Here is a 21787-nt window from a genome sequence, read left to right as displayed (position 1 = left end):
ACATGTTAGTCATTTTGAATAACGTTCAACTCTAACACATCTGTGGGTCATTTAGCTTCATTTTAATATACATTTTGTTATGTTTAATTTTGTTATCTCATGTAATTTTGTTATACGATTCTATTCATTAACATTAGTAAATGCATTTCTATATATTTACTGTGCATTTTCACATTGAGAATAAATAGGTTCATCCAAAAGCTGAAAAATGTTGCTTTCAGAGGATTTATATGGAGATAGGATGAAAATAATGTGCATTTTGAGCTGTTCTGAGACCAGCGCAGAAAGACATCACACTGGAGGTTAAGTCATTCACTAAATAGTGAGCAAGGAAGCAAGGGAGCATCCTATAGCTTTCTATGCAGCTGTCACAGTCTGTTTCCCTCGTGTTTCCTAGGATTCTTATTTTGAAGTGTTCCCCCGGACTACATTACCCATCATGCACTGCCCTCATCACTGCCATCTGCCTCTGATTGTTCTCACCTGTTTTCCATTTCATCATTAGCTTTTGTTTGTATAAATACCCCTTAGTTTTTGTATTCCTTTGTCAGTTCTTGTTTGTTGTTGTTGTTTTGAGTTCTTGTTTGTTTGTTTGTTTGTTTGTTTGTTTGTTTGTTTGTTTGTTTGTTTGTTCGTTCACTGTCATCATTTTTATTTAAAGTCTGCAAATAGATCCTACGTCTCCTGTCTCAACTCAGCAACAACTCGTGATAGAAGAACTGACCCACGTGGATCTAGCGGCTGTCCGAATCCTGCTACTAAAGCAAGGGGACCATCCAGTTGAGGATCACTTCCATGAGTTTTTAGAATTAGCAAATTTAGTGCACTATCCAGACCGCTCTCTGGTGGTTTTCTTCCGGACTGGTCAGAATAGTGCACTGAAGGAACTGATGCCTCTGGCTGATCCTCACTGGACCCTCTGTAAATATGTGGAGAAGGCTCTGGAACTTTGCGGTTCCCATTACATAGTGGATTATGGCAGGAACCCCGGGCTAAAACCTGCATCTTCGGCCCCTTGCGCCAAGCCTTCCACGGCCCCTTGCACCAAGCCTTCCACAGCCCCTTGCGCCAAGCCTTCCAAGGCACCTTGCTCCAAGCCTTCCATGGCCAATGAGCCTGCACCCATGCCTGCCACGGCCAACGAGCCAGCGACAATGCCTGTGGCCTTGCCTGCTCCCGTGATTCCCAGCTGTCCGGAAAAGGACACCTTATCCCCAGTCGCTGCCAGTGCTCACGACCATGGAGGTCGTTCCCCGGTCACTGCCAGTGCTCATGACCACGGAGGTCCTTCCCCAGTCGCTGCCAGTGCTCATGACCACGGAGGTCCTTCCCCAGTTGCTGCCAGTGCTCATGACCACGGAGGTCCTTCCCCAGTCGCTGCCAGTGCTCATGACCACGGAGGTCCTTCCCCAGTCGCTGCCAGTGCTCACGACCACAGATGTCCTTCCCCAGTCACTGCCAGTGCTCATGAACACAGAGGTCTGTTCCCAGTCTCTGCCAGCTCTCGTCGAGCCTCCCACGGCTCCACCTTCCACAGCTCCACCCCTCGAGCCTCCCATGGCCCAGCCCCACGAGCCTCTCCTGGCTCCACCTGCCTTCGTCAAGCCTCTCCTGGCTCCGCCCTCAGAGTCTTCCATGGCTCCGCCCTCAGAGCCTTCCAGGCCTCCTGACCCTGCCCCGCTCTGTGGCCACCTCCCGACCCAGTCCCGGCCCTGTGGCCGCCTGCCAGGCCTCCTGGCCCAGTCCCGGCCCTGTGGCCGCCTGCCAGGCCTCCTGGCCCAGTCCTGGCCCTGAGGCCGCCTCCCAGACCCAGTCTCTACCTTGAGATGCCCCCCCAGACTTCCGGACCCAAGCCTTACCTGGGGTCTCCTCCCTGGCCACCTGGTCATCTTCCGGGTCCCCTTCCTCACCTGTATCTTCCTGCCCTCCTCAGCCATCTTTGGGGCGCCAGGAGTCGTCACTTAAAAGGGGGGGTTATGTCACAGTCTGTCTCCCTCGTGTTTCCTAGGACTCTTATTTTGAAGTGTTTCCCCCGGACTACATTACCCATCATGCACTGCCCTCATCACTGCCATCTGCTTCTGATTGTTCTCACCTGTTTTCCATTTCCTCATTAGCTTTTGTTTGTATAAATACCCCTTAGTTTTTGTATTCCTTTTGTCTGTTCTTGTTTGTTGTTGTTTTGAGTTCCTGTTTGTTTCACTGTCATTTTTATTAAAAGCCTGCAAATAGATCCTACATCTCCCATCTCATCTCAGCAACTACTCATGACAGCAGTTCTCCTCCCTGGCCATCTGGTCATCTTCCGGGTCCCCTTCCTTTTGGTTCATTCAATCCTGAAATCCAACCAAAAGTTCAGTTTCAGGCTGCAGATGATTTTTGGACATGTTTGGCAGACATGGGACAATGGTAATCGGTATGTAGATTCAGAATTTTATAATGCTACATATTATTTTAAAATGGTTGGTAGTGATTGGATGATGCTGGACATTATTTTGTATCAGAATTAATTATGCAAATTTCTGATGTAATGTCTGTAACATCTCAAAAACATAAATAACAAACACTCTTGGAAACATAATAAAAATTATGAAAAAAATCTGACTTTCTATAGCTAAGTGTTATTTAATATTTCACTACGAAGTCTCGCTGTCCACATATGTGGACATCTATTTTTAGGTATTTGCTCTAGAATTAATTATTTATTCTTATTTTTTTTGGCTTGTTCATAAGGTGCTACAAATCAAAAAGGTAAATGGAAAATGCACACAGCAGTCACGCTCGGGTCTTAGGAGGTTACAATGGTTTTAGAAGCTGCATATACAGCATGTGCAACCAAATCAATATGTTAATGTTCTCGTACTCAGAAATATGAAATTATGACACTGATACCAAGTACGAGTATTTACACAAGAACGCATCATTTGTGTACACCCCCTAACTCTTTAGCCACGGCTTAGTCATCTGAACAAAGTCATCATGTTCCAGTTAGCAACTCATGGTAAAGTCTGCTTTGATGTGATGAGTGGTGTAATGGACATCAGCATCTTTGTAAAACAGGCTAGAAATAGAAGGATTTGACAGAGCTTGAGTGAAGTGACTGGCTAGCAGCCAGCAGGAGAAAAGAAGCTGGGATGAGCACAGCCAGTGGAGCTGATAGAAGTCCAGCTCTACCGTGGCAAAAGACTACAGCTCCCGGTGCGCCGATGTGACTTAGACCATTCATCATAAATGCAGATCTTGATTTTGATTGCCCACTGCTGGGCTCACAGATTAGGCTCTGTACTTTTAGAGGTCACCAGGGATTCACACTGTGAGATCTCTGTGGAGTAGAAAAAACATACACAGTGGGAGATGGCCTAATGGATTTCTAAGGGCCATTTCTGCAAATGTCAGTAGGAGACGGAATATTGTACATAGTTTTCTGGAAATCAGCATTTAAACTGAAAATGTTCTGTAAAAATTATTTCTCGTATCACAGCTTAATATGCAGAGTCTACTATAAGTAGGTTGATTTCACCTAAAAGTCTCATCCAGCCTGACACAACATTAGCTGCTTTTCCACTATCAAGCCAGTGTGAACCAGGGCCAATAGCATCGGACCTCGAGCCGCGAGACCAAAATCGATCTTCATTCCCACCATTGTGTCAACAGCCCCACAGCGCTGCCCCTAAACCCGCCCTTAATACGCCGCTCTGGTGCCAACATCACACATCCCGCCACTCTTATTTCACAAGCAAGTGGGAAGATAAAGCTGAGGTATCAGTCTCTGGAGACAAGCTAGCCCTCAAAATGAACAAAGATTTGTAGCATGCCCACAATTGTTATAATTTTTCCCAAACCTGTTTCATTTTGCACCGGATACACAACTTGGCAAGTTCAGCAACAATATACTTAATCAAGTCTTCGTTTTGGCACACACCGTCGATTTGACATTGCACATTTTCATCAGCCTGAGTACTGACGATTCTCCATTCTCCGTTGATCTTTTGAGATAAGATGGTAGCTATATATGAAAAATTGGGAAATTTGTATCTTTATGCTGAAACCTCTGACCTGTCTCAGCGAAAATCTGCCTTTGATGTTGACCCCGCCTCAGTCCCTAGATGGCCTTCTTTGGCCTAAGTGTAATTGGCGGGCCAAAGGTCATTGGCCGTTGGCCCTGAGGAAGCCCAGAGGAGGCACAATGAAGCCCTGGAGGTGACAGTGGGAACGCAACTGGCACAGGCATGTACTAGCACGCCCTCATTTGGCCTAATGGTGGAAACGCGGCTATTGGCTCGACCAATGGCCTGAGTTTGGTGCGGAACTATCTGTTTGTACAGCCAATGCCAGTTTTTCTGGAATCTGTTTAAAACATTATTTTTGTTTGGTGAAGAAAGTGGTGCAGAAATTACCAAACTGATCTCATGGTAAAATCGGCGACAGAAGGTCAAATTTTTTGTCTGCTAAAATCGATCTATGCTTTTCTAATGTCTTCCCTAGTGGTAAAAGCTGGAACTACAGCTGTGCGCATGCCCAACAGTACTGTGACCAAAACTGAGTTCTTTCACATACTTCTTTGAATGGTTATGCGGGACAGTGCATCTGATTTTCAGCAATATGTGAGTAGTAATTACGTTAATACACTAAATAACGTTAATAAACCTAACCTTAACAGTCAAGGGCGTAGATTTGGCTTGAACATTGGGGGGGAGAGCTCTATCAGTTGAGCTAGCATGCAATTTAATCACACTTGAACAAGCTTGTAAATGTAGCTGGTTATGTAATGCAAATGTTAAAATGTATCTTTCAAGTCATGCGCTGCAGTAAAAGTGTTTAGATGTCACAAGATTGCATTGTGTGAAGAAGAGGGCAAAACGTAAGTCATTATGAACTGATAATCTGCTGTTTGACCCATGATTTGTGTGAAAGGGAATGAAAATCGGTGTAGTGCCTCTAGTGTTCATTTCACCCGAAATCTTCCACAATATGTACAAGGCACATAAAAACCATTAAGCGAAACAAATTAGGTTTAGTAATGTGTTTCTATGATACCAGGTTGCGTTTCAGAGATTTAAACTGATGTGACGTCAAAGGCACAGTTGCTGGCAATTTTCAGGGCATAAACATTGGCCGCATGGTTGCAGTTGTCAGGCAGTGCACAATAGGCACCACACCTCTGATCCTCAGATAGCAGATAAGTCAAAATGAGGCCTGAATCTAAAGCAATCAGGGGACCTGATCAGCTTCTTCAGGATGATTAGGCAAACACTCAGTTGTTGTAACATCACAGCAGTGGGCAAGACTTCCTATTTATTTTAATCAGAGATCTGTAGCACATGAGCCTCCTGGGGCTTCTTTGGCTTAGGATTTATAAATTATCTCAGGAGACCGCTATTCTGTAACAGATTTTTGCTATTGATAAGCTTTACAGTGCCGAGAGAAGAAGAGTGATTTCACTCTTCCAAAAACAACTGGTTAATGATCTGAGAGGTGAGACACTTTGAGAGCGAGAGAGCGAGACTGATGCCTAAGGAAGGTCACGGTAATCCATCAATGTTAAAAAGTAAGGCCAGGATGTGGACACTGAGGATAATGTGGAAGGGAATGTTTATACATGTTTAGCCTACCTCCTAGTCCGGGACGCAGTCGGTTGTCATAACCATCCAGTAGGCGGTCCAAGATCCGGGTAAAGATGGTGATGTTGTCTTTGCTGTCATCGGGAATAGGTTCTCTGTGCCCGGCTACAGCCCTGTGGAGAAAACAGCAAGGTTCAGAGATTCAGGAGTCATAAGGAAGTTTGGAGAGACATGCCTACAAATGAGGAATTAAAAAACAGTTGGGGCAAAAGAACACAAAAAGAAAAGGCTGATGAACAAGAAGATTGTGGAAGTAAACGAGAGGGATGGATAGAGAGGGAGAAAGAGAGAGTTTGAACTTGGTCAGCATCTTTGATCTTTCATTCTTTGAACATTTGTTGCAGTTGCAGCCTCAGGTGAGAAATGCAGTCATTATGAAGCACTCTGACCAGTCTTAGGAAGAAATAACAACCTAACTGCAACAATCCATACACCAAAGCCTGACCGTGACATCCAATACATCCAATTCAACATGATCACACAGAAAATCGACATGCATGGTCCATCCCCCATCAGACTTTTTTGCATAATTTCAACCGTGATTACATTTACCTCTAGCACTACTGAAAGCATGTTTTGGGAGCAGCCTCTGAGACACAGGTTCTGGTCCAATAGGAACCAGGAAGTAATTACGTTCACATAAACAAATGTGAGTGCCAGTGTTGTAGTACTCGAGTCCAGGACTCGGACTCGTCCCGGACTTGGACTCGAGTGCATTCTGACTTGGAGGAGAAGACTCGTTGCAACCGTTAACTTTTGCGTTCTGCCCTTTTATGGCTTGAGATCACATGCATGTCATGCCATGTACCGGTTGCGCGAGTGCTTTCACTCAAAACTGGACGTGCACTCTCAAATCTCCCTGCTCTCGTTCAGAGAGTGTGTGCGTCACTCAAAACATGTCGTGTACTCGTAAATCATTATATCGCAAAATAACTCTGCCTCTGTTTATTCATACAAATATTCTGCCTCTGTAGACGTGGTTTTGCGAGAGAGAATGCCAGAGTTTGAGGAATCAACTCACCATTTGGTCGATGGTGCATAATACATGGTTAAAGTTGTACTGTAAGAATGATATTCTGATGCTCACTGACAATGTAAGAGACATGCGAAAATCAAATGACAGAAACCGTTAACAGAGAACACGTTGTGACTCAAGTCCTCTCAAAAATTTCACCTCAGTAGAAAACGTACCTGCACAAGTTTGTCTAGAATGCATAAAGAATTTTTCAGAATCTATGGGGCGGCACATATTTAGAAAATGTGAAAAAAAAATGGAACAAAATCGTAAATCGTTATTATGAGTTATAATTATAACAGGAACATAAGATCATGTTGATGTGTGTTCATGTGTTTATGACAGGTGACGGAGAACAGCTCGTGTGATGTGAGTTTATCACAAATGTAGGCTAAAACAGTCAAGTAATCCCATTGTTAAATGGACAAACATCCATCCATCCATGAAATATCATGTGAATTGCTCCAATGCCTGAATTATAATGAATTTTGATAATATAACACCAGAGGAAAATACCTGAGAAAAAAAAATAAATAAATAAACTTCATATAAATGGCAAGAAGGAACTGTTGTTTACAGTGGAAAGTGATTTATGTGAGATCTATTTTTTTATTTCCTTGATTATTGTATAGGCCTATATACAACATTATGGATGGATGGATGTGCGTGTTTCTGTGTGTGCCATTAAACTTAAAATGGCAACAGAATTGTGATTTTATTTTTTTTGTTTTTTGTTTGTTTTTTTGTTTTGTGCTTATTTTATGACATAGACAAGGACTCATAACTCAGACTTGTATGCAGTTAATGGCGACTTGACTTGGACTCGACTCAGACACAATATTGGTGACTTGGTCTTGGACTCGGACTTGAACAGTGAGGACTCGGACTCAAATCGGACTCAAGATCTAGTGACTTGACTACAACACACTGGTGAGCGCTATTCAGAGCAGGGTCTGAAATCAACTTTTTAGCCCACAAGCCAAGGTGGCTGGTAGATGAAAACATTTACCAGCCAGTTAGATTTCTTACTGGCCATTTTTATTTTTTATTTGTATTTATTATTATTTACTGCATTTTACAAGTGGATTTTACAGACATGAGAAACAAATAAACAATACTGTAAGCATGTTTAAAAGTGAACTGCTTTTTTAAAGAATTGTATTGTTTTATTATTTATGAAATATTTAATTGCCCGATAGTCCATTTAGAATTATTTTTCAGAATATTCACTTATACTATACAGTAGTGATATATTTCTTTGGTACTATTTTCCATTTAAATCGAGCTTTTATTTGGAGGTTTTTACCTCCCGAAAAGTGACTCATAGTGATTATTAAACTGCAAACGGCTGCTATTTAATTAAATTAATATGTAGTCTGTATGAAGTGAATTAGCGCTCACAGTCATCTGCTACAAACAGAGTGCGCGAGTGTGAGCAAGGAGCTCGAAAGAGCAGCCGGCGTCAGTACAACACTGGCTCCACACATACATGTACATGAGCGCGGTATCCCTACTGCTAACTGAGACTTTCTATGAGCAGCAGGACTAGCTAATGAGAGCCATTCCATGTAAAGACCTGCACCTTACCTGACCTCAGACCTACAGAACCCCTTTGATGACAAAACATGTTACATTATTTTTCAAGCTGACACAAACTGACCAAAAAGCACCTGGCAAGGTGGCGTATGACAAAGCAAAATTCACCAGCCAAATAGAAAATGTACCCACATTTGGCACTTGGTGGGTGTTAATTTTGGAACCTGACTGAAGTTTAGGGTCGGGGTATGGGTTATGGGGTATAGTTGATAAAATATGCATTCCTGTTGACTGTATTGCATCATTTACAACAACAAATACAACTCGCTTTTGAAGCCACTCTGTGGAAATTTCTCCCGAAAACTGAAGCTCACACATACCCATACTTTGAAAAAACACTTCCAGCTTTGGCCACTGGGGGCAGTGAGATTGCGAATAAAGTCTACAGATATTGTCTGGGCATGGACATAATTCATACATCAAATCAGAATATACAGTTCTGCTCATGGAAATCTAGTCTATTTGCTAGAAAGTGCCTCAAGCAAAACTCGAAATATCTTTCAACGGTGTGATACCAAAAACCTTGCAAACTTCCTCCTCATAGGTGCTCATTGTATCAACCCATTTCCTTGCTTTGTGTCTAAGCGGACTGGCGCACTCAGACTCCTTGAAGTTGTGTAAAGCCAGCCAACAGATTTGAAGTGCTTTTTTGTGTGTTATGTACTTTAGATTGTCTGTAAACTGACTGTGGGTTGTTCATGGGCATGCTGTCTGAGTCTGAGCAAAGACAAAATAAGTAGGAGAATGAGCAGAAGTGAGAAACAGAAAGGAAGACAGAAAAACAAAGAGAGAGTTGAGGAGTGTTAGAACTAATGAAAGTCCAAGCAGATTAGTGAAACCTGTCACACAGTAGAATATGGCTTTACAGAAATCCCTGCTCTTGGATTTGGCTGAATTATATCCCATGAGTTGTAAATGGGGTCTTGAATATGCAGGAAACCCCTGGACCTTTACCTGAAATATGCAGAATACTTGTGTCTGGCTGGGACCGTGATATCCTGATGAACAATGCAGTGGCATGATGAAGGGCGTGATAGGAAGCTGACAAGATAATGAGTGCTGTCCTCAATCAAATCAATCTGTGTTATAAGTGACCTTCCACCAAATACATGCTGACCTTTGAAGGCCTTAAAATAGCAGGCAAAACAAGAAGTCTGTCAAAATTATGCTTGCAAACTTGCACACTGCATGTGACTACATCCCTGCTGAAACAACCAGTTTAACCAGCATGTATGCAATTCCCCTGCAGTGCTTGGTGCTGATTCGAAACTGGTCTAGCAAACAAAACTGCTTGATTAGGGGTGCATTTCCCATACAACGATGTAGCTCATTGCTTAACCAAAGTGCGATGCATCTTGAAGAAAGAAACTAGCTAGTCATGCTAGTTATGCAGGGGGTGGAGTTATAAATTCTGCGGTGATCAAATGGATGTCAAAGTCTTGACACTGCAATGGAATGAAAGATATAGAATGCACTCCATGGAAGGGTATAATAGGGCTAAAGGTACCCCTTAATTAAAAAGGACTGAACATCAAGTGCTTTTGGTGGATGTAGAAAATCATAAACAACAGTTAAATTATCAAAGTTTAAAAATACTGTCACAAATACTGTTAAGAAAAAAAGTCTGGGCAGATGTCAAAAATGGAAACTAAAGCCCTATTCGGACAAGATTCATTTTTATCTGGGGACGTGGGGTAATGTAATAGTTACCACAGCTTCTTCAAGATTTAAATCCTGCGTGAATCAGTCATATCAGTATGTTTTCCATACTTTTTACGGACTGCGTGTTCCTGCACAGGTAAAGATTACAGCATCTTTTACTTTATATAAAACACCTGATCAAAATAACCCAAAGTTACTAATCCTATGTGAATTGATACAAGTATAAATATTACACAATCTACTGTGAGAAAGGAGTTTTCCTTGTGTTTTCCCACTGTTTCAAGTTTAGAGGCACTCCTGGATGCTGTTTTTATTTACCTTGTACCCAAAGTTCCTCATGTGGTAGTATCATGTGGAGACGCAGAGCCCGAAGATGCAATATGAAAACATCAAGAAAATGCAAACCACTTATTAGAGGATTAAGGCTTGTGGCAATGTTAGGTAAAAATGATTCCGCAGGAGCTAGTATTGCCTAGCTACTCCCAATACATACTGTAAACAACACATAAAGCTAATATTAAATAACCTAACTCACTGCGAATGTAATCAGTTAAGACATGACAACCCGTAAATGATGAAAACACATCCTTCTCTGCAATTTCCACAGAAATTGTGAATCCCAAGTGAATTGACAGTAAACATTACAGATGTCTGCTGTAACAATTACTTTATAGACATACACTGGCAGTCAAAAGTTTGTAATAATGTACAGATTTTGCTCTTATGGAAAGAAATTGGTACTTTTATTCACCAAAGTGGCATTCAACTGATCACAATTTATAGTCAGGACATTAATAACGTGAAAAATTACTATTACAATTTGAATTATTTATTTATTTATTTTTTTCAGAACTTCTTAAACTACTTAAGAGTTCTAATCAAAAAATCCTCCACGTACAGCAATGACATTTCACCCCAAGCTTCCTGTAGCACTTGCCATAGATGTGGCTGTCTTGTCGGGCACTTCTCACGCACTCACAAAAGCTCAATGGGATTAAGATCCATAACACTCTTTTCCAATTATCTGTTGTCCAATGTCTGTGTTTCTTTGCCCACTCTAACCTTTTCTTTTTGTTTTTCTGTTACAAAAGTGGCTTTTTCTTTGCAATGCTTCCCATAAGGCCTGCACCCCTGAGTCTTCTCTTTACTGTTGTACACGAAACTGGTGTTGAGCAGGTAGAATTCAATGAAGCTGTCAGCTGAAGACATGTGAGGCGTCTATTTCTCAAACTAGAGAATCTGATGTACTTATCCTCTTGTTTAGTTGTACATCTGGCCTTCCACATCTCTTTCTGTCATTGTTAGAGCCAGTTATCCTTTGTGTTTGAAGACTGTAGTGTACACCTTTGTATGAAATCTTCAGTTTTTTTGGCAATTTCAAGCATTGTATAGCCTTCATTCTTCAAAACAATGATTGACTGACGAGTTTCTAGAGAAAGCTGTTTCTTTTGTTTTTTTTGTTTTTTTTGCCATTTTTGACCTAATATTGACCTTAAGACATGCCAGTCTATTGCATACTGTGGCAACTCAAAAACAAACACAAAGACAATGTTAAGCTTCATTTAATGAACCAAATAGCTTTCAACTGTGTTTGATATAATGGCAAGTGATTTTCTAGTACCAAATTATCAATTTAGCATGATTACTCAAGGATAAGGTGTTTGAGTGATGGCTGCTGGAAATGGGGCCTGTCTAGATTTGATCAAAAATAACTTTTTTCAAATAGTGATGGTACTGTTTTTTACATCAGTAATGTCCTGACTATACGTTGTGATCAGTTGAATGCCAATTTCCTTCCGAAACAGCAAAATCTGTACATTATTCCAAACTTTTGACCGCCAGTGTATGTCCGGAAAACCAATCCCATCTGAATAGGGCTTAACAAGAAACTATGCTTCCAACCACAGTTGGAGAGCTGTAGTTGCAATCGTACAAATTTGCGAGGCTGTTTGTGAATGTTCATTGGAACTTTGGTTTTGGAAAACAACAGATCATTAAACTATGGTGGAAACGATGGACCTTGGGACCATAGTTGGCTTACAATGCTTTTGCAAAACGCACCCTAGCAAGTTTTTTTTTTTTCTGGTAATGCTGCTTATCCAAGAAGTCTTGCTTGTTAAGCTAGTCAAAACACCAGCACACCAGCATCAAGTGGACCAATATCACAAACACATTATATGCCGGTAACCAGTGAATCTGTTTTTTTTTTTTTTTTTATCAGCAGGGATTTCATAAGATTTTTTGTGGCGGGGGAAAATGTTTTTACATTGCAAAGCAGTTTTACTCAACAAATGAATCTTTAAAGAGACTGGGATGTATAATTTGTTTTTTGCACTTTTGAAAAACATCCAGAAGAGCCCATTAAAAGAGATAATCAGAATGAAACACAACCAAAATGCCTTTCAGAATTACTGCAAATAACGCTGCTACACTGCAGATTTTCTAGAGTGCCCGAGTGTATTTAAGAACAGAGTTTTTGTGCTGTATGTCTCCATCAAACTACTTTAGCATATTTTGTACTGAATTATTGCAAGAGGCCATCTTTCCATGTGTATCTGTCTGCGTTCCACAAGACTACAACCAACACCAACTTCAAAACACACCCGCTACATGTAACGCCCTGCCTTGGATCATAAAGCGATTCTATTGGAACTTTTAAAATCCTATGAAATTGCTGTATGATTCATATTCTCCTAACTCTTTAAATATCACAAAGAATAACTTTTAAATTATGTCACATATCATATTATTAAACCGAAGATATAAATGGTAAACTTAACTAATTTGTTTAATGTGAAATTTTGTGGAAGTGCTCTTTACTGTATTCTTGAAGGTTTCAATACAATTTCTGTTTGTAATAAGATATAAAAGGTAAAATAAACATGTCTCTGTTCTGTTTTCTAAAGTTTGCTCACAAGCTAATTGGTTAGCCTATTAGCTTAACATAATGCAAGCTTCTTCTCCTCTTCATTTTAATCATATTTCTCCTCACAGTCGCCACCTAGTGAAATGGCAGTATTATTGTATTCAAAATAACTTTTAATTTGTGGTATATTTAATGATTTTACAAACTTTTCTTTTTTGTAATCTTTGTGGTTATGGTTAGGTTTAGAGTTATGGATAGGTGAAGGTGCAGAGTTGCTGCAGGACTCCAAATAAAGACAACAAACACAGTGTATGAATCATCCAACTGTTCCAAGACTTCAGGATTTCACTGGTTATTTGGAGGGGGCATAACTTGTAGTGGGAATGCCTTGTAATGGGCTTGTCTTGTAGTAGTCTTGCAGGACTCAAAGAGACCCTTCTCATCAACTTGGCGGAACATAGTGGAACAACTACCGACAGCCCATAGCAACAGCAGGCCAGGCTGTGTCCAATATTAATTATTTTTCGGGGGGTTTACACATCTACTTTTCCTGCATCTATAACTGGCACCTTGCAGGTAAAAAAAACGTGTCTCACCTGAGTGCGTTGGAGGCTTTGCAGAAAGCACAGCAACTGATTGACTGATAAGGGCCCTTTGTATCTTTCCCACTGCTCCAGTAACCACCAGCCATAACACTGAAGAGCTATGCATGTCATTTGGCCGGTGGGGGGATTAACCAGGCCCATTAGAGATGTGACATTTTGAAAGCGGATGATCTTCCAAGTGTCTCATGGTTAAGGGGTCCTGATTATTTATTCATATCAAAAAAGAGACCGTAAAAAAAGAAACACAAGCCACCCTGATTGATACGACACTTTAAGCAAGTTGATGATTCGCTTTTTTTTTTTTGTAACACTCTGGAGCACCACTTGCATACAAAAATTGCACTTCCATTCTGCCTCTCGCCATTTCCTCCTCATACCTAAGCATCACTCACTGATGCCCCTTTGAATATTAACTCATTGATATTAATACAGTGGATGATGCAGCCTATTCCCTTTAACAGAAACATGTCTGCTGTATTCAGCTACACAATACCGTATAGACAGTTTCCACTGTTTGCTTCTCTATGAGCATGTATGCCATTGCCTGTGTCTAGAGTAGATAACGTATAGGCAACTGAAAGAAACCAAACAGGTAAAACAAAGCTGACACTGATTTGATTGACTGGGGCGACAGGTTGAGTGCCATTTCTCCACATTGCATGTTTCTGTATTGACGTGAAGTAAATGAATGCTTAGTACTTGACGAAGCACCTCATCATGTGAAGAGGGCCGTTCAGTGAACTCAAACCAGAGGTTTATTAGCAGGATTCATGAGGCTGCGTTCCAAGTCCTCCTTCGCATTTGTTCCCCAGCCTCTCCGGCGGGTTTATGTAACCCTGTGAAGATGAATCTTTAAAGGTATTTTACATCCCATTAAAGCAAGCAGAGGAGGATAAGACTCGGTGAAGTAGGGAGGGTGTAAGTGAAGTATGGAGTGATTGCCGGTATAGAAGAGAATGGTGAAAAAAAAAGATTACACCGGCTACCAGATTTCATCGTTGTCGACACAAATCACAATTTAGTCCTTCAGATTATTTTCTTCCGAGATGCATCACACAGTATATGCCACTTGCTTTCACTGTTGAACTCAAATGACTTTCAACTATGGGTCACTGATGTGATGCCCCTTTTTTTCTTTTTTGTCCAGATCTATCAAGTTATTTAAAAATACATGAAAAATGTCATTCACACAAAACAATTACTTGAATACACCTCTACTATAATGAACATGTTTTGAATTTCTGAGTCATAAAATATTAAAATTTGAAAAACCTTTGCCCACAAAATCAAAGTCAGGTGGTGTAACTGTAACGTGTGCTGGCAATGACAGGCAGATGAAGACGCTGATGATGTGAAGGAACCAAGTGCAGTTTATTTATAAATGTGAAATCCCAAAAACCGTGAACAGAAAAATGGACTTGACTTGACTTGACTTCAACTGACATCCAAACAACGTTACATTAACAATGCCTGACCAAGGACCATGGCAAACATGAGGGTATAAATACATGGAAAAGGGTAACATGACAACCAATGAACAGACAGAACTATAAACATGAACAAGACTAATGAACTTAAACCAATGATAAACTAGAACTGATAACAAGTTAACAAGACAATAACACAATGAAAACAAGACACATGAACATGGAGGGAAACACATGACAATAAAACAGGAAATCACATGAAATGAAATGCATGATTATAAAACAGGAAATCACATGACATGAACACAAAACATGAAAAAAACACATTAAACGTGACAGTAACCAACATGGGTGGCTTTTAGCGTGGTGCTATCCGGTTGTTAGGGTTTTCTGAAGACTTCCTAATGTGATTCTTATGTTGCTAGGTCGAGGTTTCATTGTGCGACTAAATAGTCACATTTTGCAGCCATTCTTCCTGTCTGAATCACAAAATGTATTTAGAGGTTGCACTGGTGTGACTTCAAAGTTGGCCAACTCTCTCTTTGATTATGCACTGCCGGTTTCTATTGCATAGAAACATCAAACAGCAAATGCTGTAAAAGCAGAAAGAAAAAGCATAAACCACTACCCAGATTAATTTTCAGTACGGCCCAACTGACAGAGCAGTGTGAACACAGAACAGGTGTGTTTATTCGTGAAAAATTCCAGTCTCACCGTGCAGCGCAGACCATTTTAAACAGCTCTGCGAGAACTATAGTGGCAGTGTGGGTCACTAAACCCATTTGAAATTTACATAGAATTCTCAGTTACAAACCCATATGAAAAACCCAAATGTCTCTGTGATTTAACTAGTTTAAAAACATATTGGAATGCCCCGACATTTTATACACAAATTAGAAGGCTTTTTAATCCACACATCACCACTCTTACAAAAAACATACCATGGATTGACAATAGTAATACTCTATTAACCCTATAAAGCTGTGCATTTCACATTTGATAGATGACTTTCTAAAGCCTCTACATTATCAACATGATGAAAAACCTATTGTATACAATGTACTAGATGTCTACTGTCTCCTGGTGGAAGTTTCTGTGCTCCTCTGGAAGCAGGCCTTGTTATATAATTTCCAAAATGGTCGCCTTCGTATTGTGATTCACAGGTCTTTTTGCTGGGACATCTTTGCTGATTTTGATAAAGTAAAATCATAGTAAAACATTGTTTATATTGTTATATCAATTGGTATTCTTACTGATACACCAACATGAGTATTTACTGAATTAAAGCAACTTGTGTTTGCTTAAAATGTAATTCATTATTTTATAGAAAAAAATCACGTTGAAATGTGTGTATCAAATAACTGCCTATCCAAAAAAAAAGTTGCTCACTCTAATATTTCGTTGGACCACCTTTAGCTTTGATTACGGCACACATTCAGTGTGACATTGTTTCAACAACCTTATGCAACGTCACAACATTTATTTCCATCCAGAGTTGCATTCATTTTTGGCCGAGATCTTGTATTGATGATGGGAGAGCCGAACTACTCCGTAAAGTCTTCTCCAGCACATCCCAAAGACTTTCAGTGGGGTTAAGATCAGGAATCTGTAATGGCTAGTTCATGTGTGAAAATGATTCCTCATGCTTCCTGAACCACTCTTTCACAATTTGAGCCCGATGAATCTTGGCATTGTCATCTTGGTATATGCCCGTGCTGTCAGGGAATTAAAATCCATTGATGGGATAACCTGGTCATTCAGTACATTCAGGTAGTCGGCAGACTTCATTTTTTTGCTGCATAACGTTGCTGAGCCTCGACCTGACCAATTGAAGCAACCCCAGATCATAACACTGCCTCCAGAGGCTTGTACAGTGGGCACTATGCATGACAGGTCCATTGCTTCATGCGCTTCCCTTCTTACCCTGATGCGCCCATCATTTGGAATAGGGTAAATCTGGACTCATCAGACCACATGACATTTTTCCATTGCTCCACAGTCCAATCTTTATGCTCCCTAGCAAATTGAAGTAATTTTTTTCTGATTATCCTCACTAACAAGTGTCTTTCTTGTGGCCACACAGCTGTATAGTCCCAAACCTGTAAGTTCTTGTTGCATCGTGCGTGTGGAAATGTTCTTACTCTCACTATTAAACATAGCCATGAGTTCTACTGTCAATCTTTTATGATGTGACTTCAAATGTTTTAGTGATCTCCGATCACGATCATTCAAGATTTTTTTCAGACCACATTTCTTCCGCAAAGCTGACGGTTCACCACTGTCCTTCCAGGTTTTAATAATGCGTTGTGTTGGACAGTTCTTAACCCAATTCCAGTGATTTCAGCAATCTCCCTAGTTGTTTTCTTTGCTTGATGCAGGCCAATAATTTGCCCCTTCTGAAACACAGTAACATCTTTTCCATGACCACGGGATCTGTCTTCCAACATGGTTTTTTAAGAAATGAGAAGCTACACACTGCATCGGTTAGGATTAAAATAATTGTTGCCAGCTGAAACATATTAATTACTGCAATAATGATCCAATCTTAGGCTCTTAAGTATTTATTAAGTGCTTATTTAAATCCAAATGTTTTTTGTTTTTTTTGGCCAGGCAGTGTATGATACAACAGACTTTTGAGGATTATCTCTCAATCATCATTACATTCAATTCATGCCCACCACAAAAAAAAAAAAGAAAAAAAAAAAAAGAAAGAAAAACTTTGAAAATTCTGACATAAGATATATCCAAAGTGGTAGCTGATATATATATATATATATATATATGCAGCCTGCTCTTTCCTTATAAAGATCTCATTATTTTACATTACAAGCTATCCTCCTGAGACCCAATAAAGAAATAAACAAAAAATTAAAAAACATTTTTTTTTTTTTTTTTAAATGACAATTTAGCTTTTTAAACATCAGTATACAGTAGTGTATGGTACAATAAAAGCATTTGACGATAACTGTTCTTTGAAAAAAAAAATATATATATATATTTTTATCACATTATATTACTAATGTTATATTTGATTTGCTGAATATAGACCAAGGAGAGGAAGTTGTCATGGCCAAACTCCCAAGCATTTGGTATCTCTGAAAAGTCCTGTGTTAAGATACCCCAATATTTACTACTGTATTTACAAGACTTACTTTAAATGGGCTAAGAGAAATGTAAATAACAGAAGTCAAAAAATATTTGCTGGGTCTCATGAGGATAATGACTTTAAAAGCCAGATCTATCAACAATGATAAAAATAAATAAAAAAAATCACATGTTAGTTTATTTATTTATTTTGGTCTGTAAGTTCAAAAAACTGTTCCATTTCAGTAAAGACTTTTCTGACTTTTATTTCTTATATCAGGCTTCATAGGGTTAACTATGGTTTTTGGCAGAAAAGTAAATATTATTATATAGATTGAGATATATAGAGAGAGAGAGAGAGAGAGAGAGAGAGAGAGTATTTATAGTTTCTAAATATATTTAGGCTACTGTTTTCCATAGTTTGTTTATAGAAACCATAGTTACTCATAATTACCATTATCCAGACAACATGGCGCATGAGTGTCCGGATCCCGACACAGACTGAATCCGAACCAGACAGGAAGTCAGGATCCAGACACCATGCTCCGGACAAAGACAGACCGAAGAGCACAGGGCAGGAAATTCAACCGAAACCTTGCACTCACACAGAGACAGACAATGAAACACATGGGATGATGATGCCACGGTCCTGTCACACAAAAACCCAAACTGACAGAGTGACAGGACCATGACAATTTGTGCAATACAATTCTATCATTATTTTTATTAGTTTCTGTGATTGCATTTTTCCATTTGTAGGAGCCACCATCAGTAGAAATTGGTGGCACTGGTACCTCTGCTCTCATATGTTAGTCTGGAGTCCTGTAGGTGCTTACTTGCTCAAGTCTTTGTGATATTCTTGTCCCTAGATATGACTTAGGTCCATCTTGTCCCTAGATATGGCTTAGGTCCATCCTTCAATGGAAGTCAATGGGAGTTTTTTGACCTGTTTAGAAAAGTATACTGTAGCAAACCTCTCTTCAATAAACCTATGATTTAAGAGATCATAAATTCAACGGTGCAAGATGAGTTACCAGCTAAGCTACTTAGAGTTTGTTCAAATCCCTAATACTAATGAGCAAAAGAAACAGTCATGCTTGCCTTAGTAAACACTAACAGATCTTCAGTTCTAGTGCAGAAATGCAAATTATTTCCAAAATACAAACCACAATCAATAGCAAATGCTGCTTCATTTTAGGTGACATGGTCAGTCAGATAGCAGATATGACAGGAAATATGTAAAGGCTGTGTGCAGCCAGACATAAGACATATGTGTCCCCATCTGGTGTCATGCGAGGTGTGTGAGCGGATTGGAGCGGATGTCTCTCAGAGTGCTGGTGGATCACGGGCCCTGGCGGCAGCTGCTTCATCCCTGTTCATTACCACCACATCATCCCTGCAAATAAAAAATGGACTTTTCCCCATAGCTCCCATCCTCCAACCCAACCCCCCGTCCAAAACCTCCTATCATGCTCTTTACATTCTCTCTCTCTCTCTCTCTCTCTCTCTCTCTCTCTCTCTCTCTCTCTCTCTCTCTCTCTCTCTATATATATATATATATATATATATATATATATATTATAATCTCCTCTCTTTTTCCTTTCCGCTCTTCACTCTCATCCCTCTTTCTTCATCCATCTGCCAGTAAGTAGCAAAGAAAAATATTCAGAAAGCACCGATAGAAGCAAATGTGATTTATTAAGCTGAGCCACCCACCTATTTCATTTGTATACATACACGTAATATTTCAATAGAGTGGAGTGTGTCAAAAAAAGACTCCTGAATATTGTATAATGTATTTGCACACACGCTCAAGATTACAGGCTTGAAAGCATCGCAGGGGGTGTTTTATAATGCATGAAATTACTTTGTTGATATACACTCACTCTCTGATGCAAAACACATATTAATACAATTGTTTACAGCATTTTCATCAGTATTTCATTACACGGAAACTAATATGACAAGGCAGGATTGCCGGGGAAACTTCAATGGTTAGTTTTGGATGCTAAAAACCTACTTCTGTCTTTAGTTGGTTGTTTGGATGATTTAGGGTGTTTGCTTAAAGGGATAATTCATCAAAAAGTGAAAATTATATCATCATTTATTCACGCTCAATGTTATTTCATACCCGTATGACTTTCTTCCTTGAGAACCAATGGTGATTAGTGTCACTGACGTCAAACATGGTGAGATGCGTCTTGATGAGGCATGAAGTCATGTGGACCACCTTTATTACTTTTTATAGTGCTTCTGTGTCCTTTTTGGAGATTGACTGCCCTGGTCACTATATGCTTTTATTGTATGGGAAACAGCATTGAGAACACTCTTCAAAAATTCTCCTTTTGACTTACATAGAAGAAAGTTATATGGGTTTGGAACAACGTGCATGACTAAATGATATATTTTTGGAGTAAACTATTGTTTTAAGAATGTTTTAGAGCCACAAGTAGTGGTTAAAGTAGCATACAGTATGTGCTCGCCACACAAGCCATATCACTTTCGCAGAAACACAGGTTTGAGTCTGGTCTACTTCATTTCCCAATCTCATCCCCCTTGCTACCAATACTTTCCTCTTGCTCTGCAGTGTCTTGTCCCATTTAGGCAAAATGCCCACAAACAATAAATACATACAGTATATCCTAGTGATTTATATCTGCACGTTGTGGCTCGAAACAGGCAATGTCTTACTCACTGATTTAGTGACCTTCATATTCTGCAACATCTTCATAACCATACAAATAGTTTTTAGTAGAGAGCAATAGATTGAAACCTTTAGAAAACCTTTACGAAAAGCTCACACATGCTACACTCCTATTTTACCATTAAATGCATACCTGGGACCTCATTCCACCCCTTCACGTCATAATTTTTGGGAGATATGACCTTAACCCTTTGGTATTCTTCAACCATTCTGTTATGAAGTGTAACATATATATATATATATATATATACACACACACACACACACACACACTACCGGTCAAAAGTTTTGAAACACTTGACTGAAACGTTTCTCATGATCTTAAAAATCTTTTGATATGAAGGCGAATGCTTAAATGTTTGAAATTAGTTTTGTAGACAAAAATATAATTGTGCCACCATATTAATTTATTTCATTATAAAACTAAACTTTAATTAAAAAAAAAAAAAAAATGTTTTTTTGAAATTGATGACTTGGACCGAATAATTAAGAAAAGCAGCCAATAAGTGCCCAACATAGATGGGAACTCCTTCAATACTGTTTAAAAATCATCCCAGGGTGATACCACAAGAAGCTGGTTGAGAAAATGTCAAGAGTACATGTCTGCAAATTCTAGGCTAATGGTGACTACTTTGAAGATACTAAAATATAACACAGTTTTGATTTATTTTGGATTTTGTTTAGTCTCAATATAATTCCCATAGTTCCATTTATGTTATTCCATAGTTTTGATGACTTTACTATTATTCTAAAATGTGAAAAAAATTATAATAAAGAATGAGTGTTTCAAAACTTTTGACCGGTAGTGTGTATATATACAGGTGCATCTCAATAAATTAGAATGTTGTGGAAAAGTTCATTTATTTCAGTAATTCAACTCAAATTGTGAAACTCGTGTATTAAATAAATTCAGTGCACACAGACTGAAGTAGTTTAAGTCTTTGGTTCTTTTAATTGTGATGATTTTGGCTCACATTTAACAAAAACCCACCAATTCACTCTCTCAAAAAATTAGAATACATCATAAGACCAATAAAAAAAACATTTTTAGTGAATTGTTGGCCTTCTGGAAAGTATGTTCATTTACTGTATATGTACTCAATACTTGGTAGGGGCTCCTTTTGCTTTAATTACTGCCTCAATTCGGCGTGGCATGGAGGTGATCAGTTTGTGGCACTGCTGAGGTGGTATGGAAGCCCAGATTTCT

At 39.4% G+C, this 21787-nt stretch overlaps 1 protein-coding gene across 4 annotated transcripts in view; it reads right to left on the bottom strand.

Moving 5' to 3' along the window:
* LOC127429346 (gamma-aminobutyric acid receptor subunit alpha-3-like) overlaps positions 1-21787 on the bottom strand; it is a 327245-nt gene that overhangs the window by 208951 nt on the left and 96507 nt on the right. For all 4 annotated transcript variants that reach the window (XM_051678328.1, XM_051678324.1, XM_051678325.1 and 1 more), the window contains one exon: positions 5613-5734. In XM_051678328.1, the coding sequence (XP_051534288.1) occupies positions 5613-5734 (122 nt within the window). The remainder of the gene's footprint in view (positions 1-5612; positions 5735-21787) is intronic.

This window comes from Myxocyprinus asiaticus, chromosome 38 (assembly GCF_019703515.2).
Source record: "Myxocyprinus asiaticus isolate MX2 ecotype Aquarium Trade chromosome 38, UBuf_Myxa_2, whole genome shotgun sequence".
Classification (NCBI taxonomy): Eukaryota; Metazoa; Chordata; class Actinopteri; order Cypriniformes; family Catostomidae; genus Myxocyprinus; species Myxocyprinus asiaticus.
The sequence above is the reverse complement of the archived record's forward strand: the minus strand, read 5'-3'. Positions and strand labels throughout refer to the sequence as shown.